Genomic DNA, 15105 nt, shown 5'->3' with positions numbered 1-15105 from the left:
GGCCTTCCAGTATGGAAGGCTCTTGTAGTGATAGTACAAAGGGTTTAAACTAAGAGCATTAGGTTAGATGTTAGGAAGAAATTTTTTACTCAGAGTGGTGAGACACTGTAACAAGTTGCCCAGAGAGTCCTGAGCACTCTACCTCTGGAAGCATTCAAGGCCAGGTTGGATAGGATCCTGGGCAGCCTGATCTAGTGGTTGGCAGCCTTGCCCACAACAAGAGAGTTGGAGCTAGATGATCTTTAAGGTCCCTTCTAAACTAAGCTGCTCTGTGATTCTCCTGAAGAAGAGGTATAGTCTGTCCCAAACCACACAACAACAAAAACAAAAACACATTCTTCATCAGCTTGATGTAGGCAAGAAGAGAATACCAATCGCACAACCGCATGTTCTTCACTTACATTTATTCCAACCGAAGTATTTCTTATCTAAAAACACAGCTCCACTCACAAGGCATCGAGGATTACCACTAAATCCTTTTTTTTTTTTTTTTTTTTTCTTTTTTTTTTTTTCTTTCTGAAGTAGATTCTGACTTGGAGAGGAGGGAGAAAGGAACATCTCTGGGTCAAAGACAAACTTCAGAAGGTCTGCACTGCAAATTCTCACCGTGATTTGCAGCTCTATCAATTGCTTTTCTGTTCTAATCGCAGCCGAGTGCTACAGCAGCACGGCCCCAAACAAGCCCACATTCATGGGAAGAAAAGGAGTTACAACACTTATCTGAGGGCTAAGCACGCGCCTCCCCGAGCTCTCTCCCAGGAGCGCGGTAGCGGGGCCGGCAAAGCGGGCGGCCCGGGCGGGTACCAAGGCTCGGCTCCGGTCCGTCCCAGCGGCGGAGCCTACCGGGGTCCGGCGGGGACCGAGACGCTGCTCGGATAAAGTGCCTGGAAGTATAGCATCCGCCGTACTTCGGGGAACAAGCGGTAGCGCGCTGCCCAGAAGAGAAAGGAGGAAGGGAGCAAAAAACAAACACCGAGAGTCCGAACGCAAGCGCGGCAGCTCCGTTTCCCCCGGAAAAGCCGGCGGGCTGCGGCGGAGCCAGGACCCCCGCGCTCGTCCCGCTCCGCCCCGCTCCGAGGAAGGCGGCCCGGGGGGCCCGCGCCGCGCGGCCGCTCCCTGCCCGGCGGGGTTGGGCGGGTGCAGCCGCTCCCCTCCGCCCTCCCCCCGCCCCCGCCGCCCCATGCCCCCCTCCCCGCTCACCGGCCGTCTCCTCCGCCGCCGCCGGCGCCCCGGCCACGCCGTTCAGGTAGAGGATGGAGAGCAGGTGGGGCTGCGTCTTCTCCAGGGCCACCCGCAGGTCCTGGAAGTGGTCCCGCTCCTTGGCCAGCAGCAGGGCGATCAGCAATTCGGCCTTGCCGCCGCCCGCCGCTTCCAGGTCGCGCAGGTCGCGGGGACCGAGAGCGCCGGCGGCCTCCAGCAGCTCCACCACCTTGTCCACCTCAGTCATGGCCTGCGCCAGGCTCTGCCGGCACTGCGCAAGCAGCTCCTTGTGCTTCGGCTCCATGGTCGCCGACGGCCAAACTTCGGCCCCCTGCCCCACCGGTCGGCCGCCGCCCCCGGGGACGCGCGGGTCGAGGGGGAGGCGCCGCCGCCGGCCGCCGCACGACTCCGAGCCGGGGCCGGGCCGCCCTGTGCCTCCTCCTCCCGCCGCGGGCTGCCGACCGCCGCTCGGCGCTCGGGGGGGGAAAGCCGGCTGCGGGGCTGCTCCTCGGCCGGCGCCGCGCTCTCCTTTCCGCCTTCCCGGCAGCCAAACAACTTCTCCTCCCCCTCCTCCTCCTCCCTACCGCCGCCTCCTCCGCCGGCAGCCGGCGCCCCCCACCCCGCGGGGCGGCTCAGCCAACTTCTCTCCTGCGCTCACTGCAGGCCGCGGGGCGAGGAGGGGTGGGGGGAGACGGCCTCAGCTCCAGGCGCCTCCTTTCATTCGCGGCAGCGCGCAGCCATATTGGTCGCACACGGCGGCTGCCTGCGCCCAGACGGTGCCGCGGCGGCGCATGGCCCGGCCCGGCCCGCCCGCTCCGCGCCTCCCGCCGCCGGCGGCGAAACACGACGGCCTCTGCCCCGGCCGCGCTCCGCCCGTCACTCAGCGGCTCCCGCCGGCCGCCGGGGGGGGGCTGCAAGGAGGCGGGGCGCGGGCGGGGCGGCCCCGAGAAAGACCCGAGCCTCGGCGGCGGGAGAGCTATGGTGGGGGTGGCCGGCTGGCCGGCCGTCGACGGTGTGCAAGGCGATGGGGAGATCGGATCACTTAAGGGGCCGGCATCCCGCCAGTTCCGCTTGTCCCGCACCGAGCCCGGGCCCCTAAGCGGCGGCGGCGGCGGCGGCGAGACAAAGGCCCCGCGGGGCGGTGCTGCTCGGCGGCGGGGCGCGCACCGCCATCTCCCGGAGGCGCGGCTCTGGGAGCGGGGCCTGGAGGCGGCGCGGCCCGCATCGGGCAGGGCTGGCGGGCTCCGGGCTGGCATCGTCCCGAGGGAACGGTGTCTAACAGATACACCGAAGACGGAAACGCCACAATGAGGACAGACCGCTGGGATTTTTGTCCGCTAGGAGTTACAGAAATGAGAGTTTCAAATAAAAGATGTACATATTAGAAACGGGTGCTGTCTCATCTTCTCCTAAATGGGATTTTGGCTGTTCAACAAACAACTGTTAACTTACCAATGGAACACAAATGGCCTTGTTCTCAGCAGCTGCAGAATGTAATCTTTTGGCAAATAAAAGGAGTAACAACGTGTGGCTGAAGGCAAGCAGCCTGTCTGCGTTCCCGTCCTGAACAGCAACTGAACCCCAAACAACCAGGGCACAGGCTGCAGAGCGACTGTGGCTACTTAAATCTGAAGTTCACATTTTATCTGAAAAACCCTCACTGGGCAAGCACACAAAGATAACAGCGGCACTCACGGCACAGCAGAAGTGCAACCAGTGGTTGTATCATCTCCATCACATCCAGTAGCAGTTGGGTGACCTGAAGGTGCCCTGGGCCAACACCTGTGTGCTGTGTATAATGTCCATAGAGCTGCAGTCAGGGAGCTCATTCTGTTTTCTCTGAGCTCGCTGACTGGGAGCATTGAACTTCCACACTGTGTATCAAGTTGTGTTATGCAGTTCAACAGATGAGGATGATGTCTCACTTATGTGTAAACAGCCTTGGTTTCTGTGCATAACCGTGATACCAAATCTACTACACAATGCTTAGTGGGAATACAATATGAAAGCACTTGGGCATTTTTTCCTGTCTGGAAGGTCAGTATTCAAAGAAATATCTCTCAATATTTGCTAGTATGCAATGGGTTTGAAGCAAATTTTTTCCATGTTTTATCACTTGTTGCTCATGCTTTTGTGGATTCCTTTCTTTCAAATCTGCATCAATGGTTTTCTTAGTGAGACTTTTACAGGCAACACATGCAGAGCTTTGCATCACTGGCTAACAGCTGATGTTATAATACCTGCAAACTGCATTATTCTGAGGCCATTTGATTTTATCTGAAAATATGCCTATTTCTCTCTAACAAACTGGATAAACTTTAGTCAGGAAAGCAATAGTACATTACAGAAATACTGGTTAATGCTGATGTGCATGGCTTGTTTTCAGCTCTGCAAAAAGAAACAGAACGGAGCCACCAGGGAGGTTAATGCAGTGTATGGGTGAGGCCAGTACAGGCACAGGTCTTGCATTCTTCTAGCAGTCAGCAACCCTGCATGCAGCACACAGTTCTTGGAATGAGATTATCTTTAAGGTCCCTTCTAGCCCTAGGCATTCTATGATTCTGATTATTGTAAAAAACTTGTTCCATATTTCCATTCTAAATCTCCCCTTTTTTAGATTAAAAGCATTTCCCTTTGTCCTATCACAAAAGATACAGCTAAAGAGTCTTTGTTCTTTCTTACATCTTCCCTTCAGATACTGAAAGGCCTCCTTGAAGGTCAGGTCTCCTTGAAGCCTTCTCCAGGCTCAGTAGCTCCAGCTCTCAGCCTGTCCTGACAGGGGAGGTGTTCCGTCCCTTAATGGAATAGATATACGTGTTATATTTGAAAGCTCAAACTATGGAACATGCAAAATTATTGTGCCAATGTGAATTGAACAAGATTTGGATCGTTACAATACCCCAGAGTGTACAACTCTACTGCCAAGATAACAAAGAAGCAAAATCAATTTTCAAGGAAGCCTCCTCCAAAGTCCTCAAGAAGAAAGGGAAAAACTCTCCCTGGTTTCCCTGCCAAGTTTTCTGGGATAAACTATGGAAGAGATTTTCAAACTTAGATTTAAGTTAACCAAAGATCTTTGACTGAAACTCAAAATCTATTACTTGCACAGAATATTCAAGAATTTTCTAAGATTTGGTATCACAAAAACAGTTTTTTGTTGTTTTTTTTGTTTGTTTGTTTGTTTGCTTGTTTTCTCGTTTAAAACAAGAAAAATGAAAGTTTAAAAAAATATATTCATTAAAATATACTCTGTAATAAAAAGCTCTGCCAGAAGACATCCTGTGTGTTTATATAAAGTAGGATTCCAAACAACTTGATACAGGAAAAGATCAATACATTTTCTAAGCTGTATCTTTGGAAGCCAGACTACTGGGAATGTGTGCTTTGGACATCAGAAAAAAATGCTGTGACCTTCAGAGATGTTGTTAAGGTAGCAGTACTTTTAGTCAGAACTAGAAGAATTATTATTCTGAAATCATTCAGTTAAGCTAAAATATAAGGTGTGGAAACAGTGTCTTGTAATAGGCGATCCAACAAATAGTCATACCAGCCACATGTGCAACACTTCCCTCATTTGTTTATTCTTGAGTTGCCTGTGCAATATGAGAAACATTTAGAGGACAGGATATCATAAAAAAGCAGAAATTGGGTTAATGTTATAATTTATTTGTTTATCTTTTTTTGAGAAAGAATTAGAACACTAGTGTTGCCCTGCAGAAGCAAAGTACTCAAACATAGCGTTTGAAAAACTAAAATGGGTGTCTACTTGGTAAATCTGCCCCTCAGAAACTTCCCTGATTTACACTGAGGACAGCAAAGCACTTTTAAGCCCTTCTTTTTCAGAATTTTCTGTCAGGAAGACAGCATCATCCTCAACAGAAGCATTAGGTTTCAGCAATTCACAATCATGCAACTGAGGATAATTTTTCTTTTTATTCCAGAGTTAAACTCTGTGCAGTATATGGAATCCCATTAAATTTCACAAAATTAATGGAAGTATATTGTATATGTATGTATATATGTGTATAAATAAAGCCTTCAGAAACTTTAAACACAGAGTAAAGGACAGCAGGAGCAGTATTCAACCTTTAGGACAAGAAGAGTTTGTTCCTGTAATTTCCTGTACACCTTTGTTATTCTGCAATCATTATCATGCCTGTGTATGCAAACTCACCACATTTCCTGAAATGAAATGTTGTGTTATGCATTTGAGTTAGAATCTGAAAAGAGATTGAAGATCCTGCAGCATAGTACAGCTTTCAATGTAAAAGTGTATCCTCCACACAGATCAGACAACTGTAGACTGAAACTGAGGTGGTTCTGAGCATCATGACAGCTATATGGAAAAGAGATAGAGGAGAACAGAAACAGACAAGAAAGATAAAACAGCGGAAAAGAAAATCCTACCTGTTTTCAAGATGGATTTCAGTGTAATCGTATAAAGCATTGCACCTGCAGTGGCAGAGACTGTACCAGTGAACATTCTGTCTTGCCAGTTCTCTGCTTTCCAAAGCCATTAGGCAGTGAGATTTATATTCTATGTCAGTGATCCACATACTGAGTGACACTATTGTGCTATTTTAGTTTGGGATTTTTTGATAAGACACCCGCTAGAAACATCTGGGCTTTCAAACAGATTTCTTATATTCATTTTAATAGGCCTTATGATAGTCTTCAGTGTAAAAAGTACCTGTCACTCAGTCTCAGGTACTTTATCCTTCTTTGAAGCTACCAGCTACTGGTGCCTGCATCCCAGCAGCAGCCCTGCTGCTATAATTTCGCTGATGAATCACCTCCTCAGTAGCTTCAATGTGAACTGTCAGAAAGTCTAATGCCTCAAAGGAGAGATATTTCTAGAATTTTTTTTTAATATTTAAATACTCAGGAAACATTTTATTTCTTTTCTTTTTTTCAGAGCCCTTAGGATTCAGGTCTTCAAGCTTCATTGGCAGCCACGTAAGCTAGAGGCATAGTTTTGCAATGAAAGTTAAGCTTCTCACGTAGCCATGTGACTTGAGCTCCCAGGGCTTAGAGAAAAATATTGAGAGCTACAGTCTGTTAATGGAAGCTGACAACATTGTGTGGAATTTAGGAAGGAAGATGATTAGATATTCCACAAGCAGGAGAAATACAAGCTGTTATCAAGGTGAGATTAAAGCAGATAAAGCAAAGTAAACAAAGATTTTGTCTTAGGTACTATGGAATGGAACAATATGGAACAATAGCAGCCGAGCAGATCTCAATGGAATTGTATTGTTTTGGACTGATGTAATTTAGAGACAATAGATTAGTGATCTCAGAATAGGAAGGTGCAGGTCTACTGGTGCAGCGGATCAGAAGGTCTCACTGATCCATAAAAAAGGCAAAGATGTAGAGGTACACATAGATGTAGAGGTGTAGCATGAGTGGCGCAGGGCATGTCAGCGGCACTGAGGGCACAGTGCTGCCTACAGACACTGTGCTCCAGCCCCAGGGAGTGGCTGGGGGCTCTACCCACAGGGGCTTATCTGTCTTCCTAAACATGTGTGACCACAGGCTGCAGGAAACGGTTTGGTTCTTCTTCAGAGAGCTGCTGCAGAGCACAGCACGAGGGGAACCAGACCAAAGTATGGTGTAGCTTTTTTTGTAGCCTTAATAATCTATCAGTGGTTTCACCCTGTGCTGCCTGGAGCAGCTTTCTTCAGCCTATTCCAGCTCTGGGCAGGGATTGAACTGATAACTCAGATTAAAATGAAGATCAGACAGCATCTTCAGACAGATTCCATAGAAACAAACCACTCTGTCTGCTGAAGGCTTTTAATATTTCTGAGGCTAGTGAAAAAGCAGAAGCAAATCAAAATCGTGTTTTACTTCAGCAACTAAAATTTCCCATTTAAAACCTGAAATACTGCAGATCCACATGACAATCCTCCATGGCAAGAATTTCATCTTGCTTTGGGAAGGATGCACCAAGCTGCACCTCTCAGATACCAGTCTGTCCAGAACAAAACTGAAGACAATGGATTTCTTAAAGGAGCCTGAGCTAACTTTCACATGCTTAACTTCATCTGTAAGCCAGCAGATCTTAAACAGTCCATTTTGAAGGCCATTGCTTGTAATTTGCTGATAGTTCCATTACTAAGTCAATTTTCAGCTAAAATCAATACTGGCAATTTATACCATTTACTTTTATTTGTTTTCACAATAATGGGGAGGAGTTAAAAGCAAATGCATGCCCTCAGCATCCCTGGGAAATATCTATAAACAAGTCACACACAATCTGAGAACTCATAAGAAAAATTCAGCTGAATCTAGACAGCTGTAATGGCAAGGACTATCCATAAGTCTGCTCTGTTTCAAGATCTTCGTTGTTCTTCTGTCAAATTTTCTTGGCTATTAGAGCAATGAATATTTTCAGAGTGGTTCTGGAACTAAAAGGGATCCTCCTATTGATTTTGAATGGCTTTGGTTCAGTTATCCAGCTCATTATCCACTAAAATATACAATTTCACTGTATCAGTAGAAAATGTAATATGTTAAAAAAAAGCTGCAAGAGAGAAATAGAAGTTGTTGTGATAGGATATAATGCTGTCAGACATTAGCCTGATGGGTATAGAAAGAAAAACTGTTGTGCCTAGCAGGCAGAATTGACAAAGCAGAGATTTAGAAGGACTTATAGGCAGAATGCTTGCAGAGCCACATCGGAAGCATTGCCTGAGAAGCAGGATGATGCTGGGGAATGTGGGGCAGTGCTTCAGTTGTGGGTTGGCTGGGGTCAAAGTTAGGCTTGAAGGAAAAGGTTCTTGCTGATGACACAAGGATGTCCCAGATGTTGCTAGCCCAAGCCCAAAGAGGTACCTGTGGAAATGGAGACAGCTATGCCTCCAACTTTGGTTCTCCAGGATTCTCTGGATTCTGTGCAACAGCTGAATTATCACAGGATTTATCTAGGTAAACACTGTAGAAATTCTACAGACTTGCAATTTGAAAATAAATCTTTACTTTTAACATTGCAGGATATTCTTTGTGGGATTGAGAATTAAGCTGAGGTTGTACAACTTCCTACAGTCATCCTTGCTCAGACAAAGCAGGCTGTGGTCACAGATAAATACTAAAGATCATTCCACACTACAAAAATGCTGGGCTTAAGAAAAGTCAGTTCTGAAAACAGTAACTCGTGAAACAAAGTAACTCCCATGTTGCACTCCCATTTTTGAGGGGAAAAGGAATAAAGCCTGAGCAAGCCTCTACGCCTTGGCAGGGACAAGAAAGCTATCAGCCATTTCCAGAATGGAATCATGCCTGCTTGGCACAACGGCAGCTCCGCTACCAGCTTTATGAGGTTTGGTTATTCACTTTAAAGTGAGGTACCTATCTCCTGCACAGCTGTATTCCACCACCCAAGACAAATTTAAAAATTAAAAATAGAACTTTTCAGGTTCACAAATATTTTTCAAAGAAAAGTGCCATAATAGTAGTTTAGAACTTAAATTATTATAAATACCAAGTTGCGTCTAATTTGAACAATATTTATATCCAATCCCCTATTTTCAGAGGGGAATCAACGTGTTGAGCTGGAAGCAGAGCATCTGCCATTGCAGATTTGTCACTGGGGAGCTGGTGAAATGCAACAACAGCAAAATATCCTTGTTTTATATAATTCCATTAAAAATAAATAAATAAAAAAATCACACACCTGAATACTAAATGGAAAGGAACATACAGACAGTGTCCCAAAATAAGCAGAAGCATCTGAGACAAAGTCCTGAGCTGCATGTGAAGCTTTAAGGATTTGGATTAAAATGCTCCTTCCCAGATCACGTCCACAGCAACACTGTTTAGAAAAATGTTGTATGACTGTTTGAAATATAGAGAGGTGCATTAACCAGAGGGGGATTGATGGATATGCATTTATAAAGCATATATCAAAGCTTATCCAGTTCTGCTGAGCTAGAGAGAGCTCTTAAATTGGTTTCCAGGGGACTTGGATTAATCTCCAACATGGTAATGAAAATACTATGCAAAAGAATAACTGAATTGAAAAGCCTCCAACTCTGCTAGGGATATTCTGTGAAGGATAAATACACCTCACCAGCAAGGCAAGCCAAATATTATCCTTTTAACCACGGGCTATTTGTACTAATAGAACTTCTAACCTTCATGCACCTCCCAGGCCATAGAGGTTGAATCTTCCTGCCAATATTCCATTACATTTTGTTGCAGCAGAGGAGCAGTCTGACACAACGGTGTCTGACATGGAAGTGCAGATGAAGCAAAGGTGTGGAACTGAATTCCTCCATGTGGAAAAAAGGCACCCACAGACATTCATCAACACTTGCTGAATGTTTCTGGAGACCCAAACAGTGAATGGGACCACACAGGTGGTGCGCAGTGGTTCTCAGCAATGGCAACAGCAACAGTAGCTCACCACCACTACTGCAGTCTTCTACAAGTGCAGCATGCCAGCTTTTTCTCATCGCTGGTGAATACGCATCGCTAATGGAGGTGGCTGTGTTGAAAGATGGTGTTTTGTAGCTGAGAATTTGCTTTATCAAATAGCATCATTGTGCTCTGTCTGTTGTTGTTTCCACGGAAATAAATAGAAGGCATTCCTTTCAGAGCAACCTATGTACAGAGAGCCTATGGATTTCCCAAGATCACACAAGCGTACAGCAGGAGCAGCTGATCCTACACGTGCCTGTCACCACGCTCCTGCACTGAGCATCTCTTCTTATTCTCAACAGAACACATGCAAACACAGCAAGTGAAACATCTGTGCTGGGTACACAGGAAGGAACAAATGCAGGCCAGTGAGAAAAGCAGAAAATTAAGCAGATGAAGAGTTTTCAGTGATGACAGAAAATCCCATCTAGCAGGGATGCCCTGTATTTCAGTTCAGAGCACAAACACACTTCCTTACATAACAAAGTCATCAGCTCAGAAGTTATTTGACCATAATGGTAATTTTGATGGCAGTACATTTCCACATCCAGATGTGCTGAGGAAGTGTTTTTTCCTCAAGTGATTTAATTATCCTCTGGGCAAGGGTTCACAGCAACCTCGCATGGCTGAGCTGAAGCCAGCCAGTGGCACACTATGGTTGACATAGCACTGCTACAGGGAAGCTGTGTCACCACTAGTGACAGTCACCAGGGCCCAGAAGGGAGAAACAAGGACAGGAAGAAAACGAATAAATGTAAAAGGAAACTAGAAAATGCACTGCAGTGGCCTAAGTCAGAAGAATTAAGTATCTTCTTTAAATTGAAGTATAAAGGAAGTCCGTGATGGAACTGGAAAATATTCATATGAGCTAGAAACCTGGAAGATTTGCTTATGGTAAAAAGACTTGTGGATTTTTCAAGGTAGCTTTATGTATATGCTGCAAACACTTTAATATCACTGCACTGGCAAATTGCAGGGGTCAAGTAGCAAGCAGCATGAAGAAGGTTCTCTGCCTTCTGTACCTTTCACGATCTCACTGCAGAGCTATGATCAAGGCCATTCCCACCACAACAAAGACCAGCAAGAGTTTCCAGCAGTACTGCTCAGATGTGAGCACAACACCAAACAACAAATCAAAGAATTTTGAAGTTTCACATATGCCTAATGCTAGCACCTCCTGAGACCATTACAGTTTACCTCAGGGCAGTCTCATTATTCTGTATTTCTTGGCAATTAACTTTCTTTATTTTATTTTTAACAATTGCACAATGTAACAGTTAAAAAAGGATATAAGCAGATAAAAATACTGTATGCGTGGGAATATTAGCTGACCAACACCTACTTTCCCAGGAAGGAGAAAAAAATATCTGCAGTAAAAAACTCAGCTACCTGCTGCTTTCACAACAGCTTCATTTCTGATTGCCAGTGTCTCCAGTTGACAAAACAACATGGAGGTGAAATGAACCTGGTTCAGCAGTGCATGCCAGCTTTCAGCAGAAAAAGGAAGCCACTCACAGAGGCTGCACACCCTCCAGTCTTTTACTTGTATACTAGGATTCACCAACACTCCTCAGTGGTGGTAAGCATTCATTGCAAATATAGAATCATAGAATTACAGAATGTATTGGGTCAGAAGAGATCCTTAAGGGCCATCTGGTCCAACTCCCGCACAGTGAACAGGGACACCTACAACTCAATCAAGTTGCTCAGAGCCGTGTCCAGCCTGACCTCAAATGTTTCCAAGGTTAGGACATCCACTGTCTCTCTGGATGATTGTTCTCTTGCCTCACCACCATTATTATAAAAACTTCTTCCTTGTATCCAATCCAAATCTCTTCTCTTTTAGTTTGAAACCATTTCCCCTTGCCCTATTACAACAGGCTCTGCGAAAGATCTTCACAGACATCATAGCTTGTGTTCTAGTGGGAGAGGCTACACCACTAGCGAATTAACTAATGTCATTTCCATCTCTTGGCCTAGCAGCAGGAGTTTCAAACTATTTAAAAGTCCTCAAATAAGCATTTTCCTGGAATACCTGTGATCTAACCAGAGTTATCAACACCAGATTCCTAACTGCCCCACTTTCATATATTTGTATATCATCTTCTGCATGGACTGTACTAGAATTCAATGTGTAGTCTTTATACTTAACTGCACGTCACTGTAATTCAACTGCTGTATTTTCATACTGTTGATTGAATGACTACTATAACCTATATATAGTATATATACTATATGCTGATAACTAAAGGAAAATAATTCAGTTATTACTCATTATTAGTAATCACCTAGTGAATAAATGACGATTTAACTGTCAGTTGTCATAGTCTGATTTCCAGTAAAGATGATGAAATCTGAATTCTGAGAAATACATGTGCTTTTTCTGTCATTTCCATTGCTTCAATAGGATGGCTTCTAGAGATTACTAACATCTATGTGCCACTTCACCTAGTTGGCATGTCTTTCCACAAACAGACATGAACTTCCAGTCTATTCCCATACTCCTTTGTTATTTTTTTGCATTGTCTTCCACTTTTCTTCCTTCTATCTTCAACAACTAGAGAAACAACTCTATTCCCATGCTATGTCAATAACACATACCATTATTTCTTCCAAAAGCAACAAACACTCTAATGTTGCAGGCTTATAAAACTCACAAAACAGACTCTTGGGATTAAGAAGCATCTTTAAGCATTTGATGAATACAGATGCTTTATATTAGGGCTGTTCCAAAAGCAGTATCTGCTAATTACATTGGCCTATGATATCACAGGTGGATATTGGCGGTATGGCAACAGAGGTTGAACCTTTCCAACAATCTCCCATTACATTTCCCTGCAGCCTGAGAGATAGCAGCAGGGGGACAGTCTGATACAAGGGTGCCTGATGTGGATGTGTAGATAAAGCAAGAATGTAGAATGGAATTCCTCCGTGCAGAAAAAATTGCACCCATGGACATATATCAACACTTGCTTGAATGCTCATGGAGACCAAACAGCAGATGTGAGCACAGCAAGGTGGTGGGTAGTACGGTAGTGACAGCAACATGAAAGACAAATTGTGTTCCAGATGGCCATGCACAGCTGTCACATCACAAAATGAATGGCATTTCAACCAGCTCATGTTCACAAATGGCTAACGGTAGTGAAAATGTTGAAAAATAACCCTCTTTGTAACTGAGAATTTGCTCTTCCAAACAGTTTTTATTGTGCATGTTGTGACGGTTGTTGCTTTCACAGAAATAAACAAGAAGCATTACTTTCAGAGCAATTTATGTAAAAAGCTATACCCTATAATCAGAACAAAAAGTGGTTTGGACAATGCTGTATTCAAAGAATATCACAGTCAGCAGAATTCTGAAGTACAGTCTAAGTTCTTGTATAAAAGACCCCTGTGAACTGAGTTACACAGGAGAAAGGCACTCACACAGCTACAGCGACTTCATAGCTTTCAGGCAGTGAAGAGGAAGTCATCTTTCATATGTTTTGCAGTTTGCAATTGTGAATACACACAAGACCACCTGTTCCATATTATTTTCAGTCTTAGACACTGGTATCTTGCATCTCTCAGCATCACCTTCAAGCATTGTTAAGCCAGCTTTGCTTCAGTGCTCTGCAGCAGCTGCAGAATGTGAGATGATACCCAGTGAGCTGCCAGAACTTCATGCTTCTGAGAAAATCTTGGAGCTATTATTTAAACGTTCACTATAGAGAACACATGCAGACGGTAACAATTCTGTATTTTCATAAGTTATTTTTTAAGCAGGATGAGGCAAAAAAAAAAAAAAAAAAAGGAAAAAAACCAAGCCTGTCCCAATTCATGAAAGAAGCACATCAGGACTGTTTTCTCCTCTACCTTCCTTCTTCACATATACTGTTTTGACAGGTTACCTTCCTTCTCATAGCTCCAACATCGAGAGAAAAAAAAAAAAAAAAAAAAAAAAACAACCTTAATTAAAAATAGAGAATTACATCTCATCTTTCTTTTCCAGAAACGATAGAATGTGATTTAGTCACACTCCATGGAATGCTTTAAATTTTTTCACTTTGTTAGCTACTAGAAACCTTAATTTTCACAAGCACTAGCATACTGAAGTACAAGGGCTGTTTGGTTTAATTGTTCTTTTAGATTGTGCTGTGAGATTTGGATCTTTATTCAAATAGTCAAGACAAATTTGCTCTGCAATTACATCAATGCTGTAACCACGTCTCAGTGACCCATAAAGTATTTCTTCACTAAAGCATTAATATATTTTTCTGATTTGATCCCTTTTAATTTTTCTCATCTTATGCAACAGAAAATCCCAGGCAAATTTTTACTACAATATTTCTTCCCCTTCCACATTTTGATTACTGACAGATTTTTCCAGGTCTAAATACATAGTTTCAGCTAATCCTTTTCAAAATGCAATATTCATGAGTTATATTCTTTCCAGAAGAATTTAGGCACATAAGTAGATACTACTGAAATCTTTGTCATTTGCTGAGTTTCTAAAGGCATTCCTGTCTGCAAGCACAGTGATAACCAAAGCTACTGAGGAACTGCCTACTGTAATGGCTCTTTGAGCCACTGTTTTTCTTCCTTCAAGCAGCACAGTTAGATCCCAAACTGTCATCACTTCAGAAGGACAGCAGTAGTATATTAAGCCCTTACTGATCCCACTTTCCAGCTACCAGAAACTTCTTTTTTGGAAAACTCAGTAATTGTCAACTGTCTTAACTAAGCAGATGAGGGGGAGAGAGAGGGTCAGGTCACCCATAAATCTATTATGCACAAGTTATAATGCATCAATAAACAAACACAAGGTTTACATTATAATCTCTGCCTCTTTTTATTGTCATACTATAGGCCATGATAACAAATGTAATTTACTGAATACTTAAGACATACAAAAGAGTAAAGCCACCATTTCAATAGCTTCTTTTCACCATATTTACAGAAGAAAACTAGGTGGCCACTCATACCAATACAAACTTCACACAATTAAAATTGCAGAAGAATCTTCAGAAGGTACTCATAAAAATGCCAAGCTCTTTCATGACAGTTTCCCATGACAAAATTAGGTACTCATCCACAGGAAAGCTTTACTGGCTTGCTCTCCTTTTGGTCCCTACCTGTCTTATTCTCCTACACACACACAAAAAAAAGAAGAAATAGAATCTACACAGACAAATTGTTAAAAGGCAATCTCACTGAGATCAAAGAATTTTATTTATTCTGAATTCTTAGCTGTTCAAACAGCAAAATACACATGGCTTTCAGAGTAGGTACCAAATGCATTACATTCCAAATCTTTACCCTGCCAAAATCTAGACAGAAGAATATTTCAGTACTACATAAAAAGTACAAGAACATTTGAGAACAGCAACATTGAATTTCACATTGGGTCTTCTCTGCACAGTTTGATGAATTAAAAAAAAAAAACCCTAAGAACAGAGGAACCCTCAATTTAAAACAACAGGTTTTACATTGCAGTTAAGTAGC

General features: G+C 43.6%; 1 protein-coding gene across 1 annotated transcript in view; it reads right to left on the bottom strand.

The window, feature by feature from the left end:
* DLG5 (discs large MAGUK scaffold protein 5) overlaps nucleotides 1-1504 on the bottom strand; it is a gene marked incomplete at both ends in the record, with an annotated part of 103852 nt that extends 102348 nt beyond the window's left edge. The window contains one exon of the mRNA XM_079536557.1: nucleotides 1201-1504. Within this exon, the coding sequence (XP_079392683.1) occupies nucleotides 1201-1504 (304 nt within the window). The remainder of the gene's footprint in view (nucleotides 1-1200) is intronic.
* Nucleotides 1505-15105: the final 13601 nt, after the last annotated feature.

The sequence above is a fragment of the Tetrao urogallus genome, assembly GCF_951394365.1.
Source record: "Tetrao urogallus genome assembly, chromosome: 5".
Classification (NCBI taxonomy): domain Eukaryota; kingdom Metazoa; phylum Chordata; class Aves; order Galliformes; family Phasianidae; genus Tetrao; species Tetrao urogallus.
The sequence above is the reverse complement of the archived record's forward strand: the minus strand, read 5'-3'. Positions and strand labels throughout refer to the sequence as shown.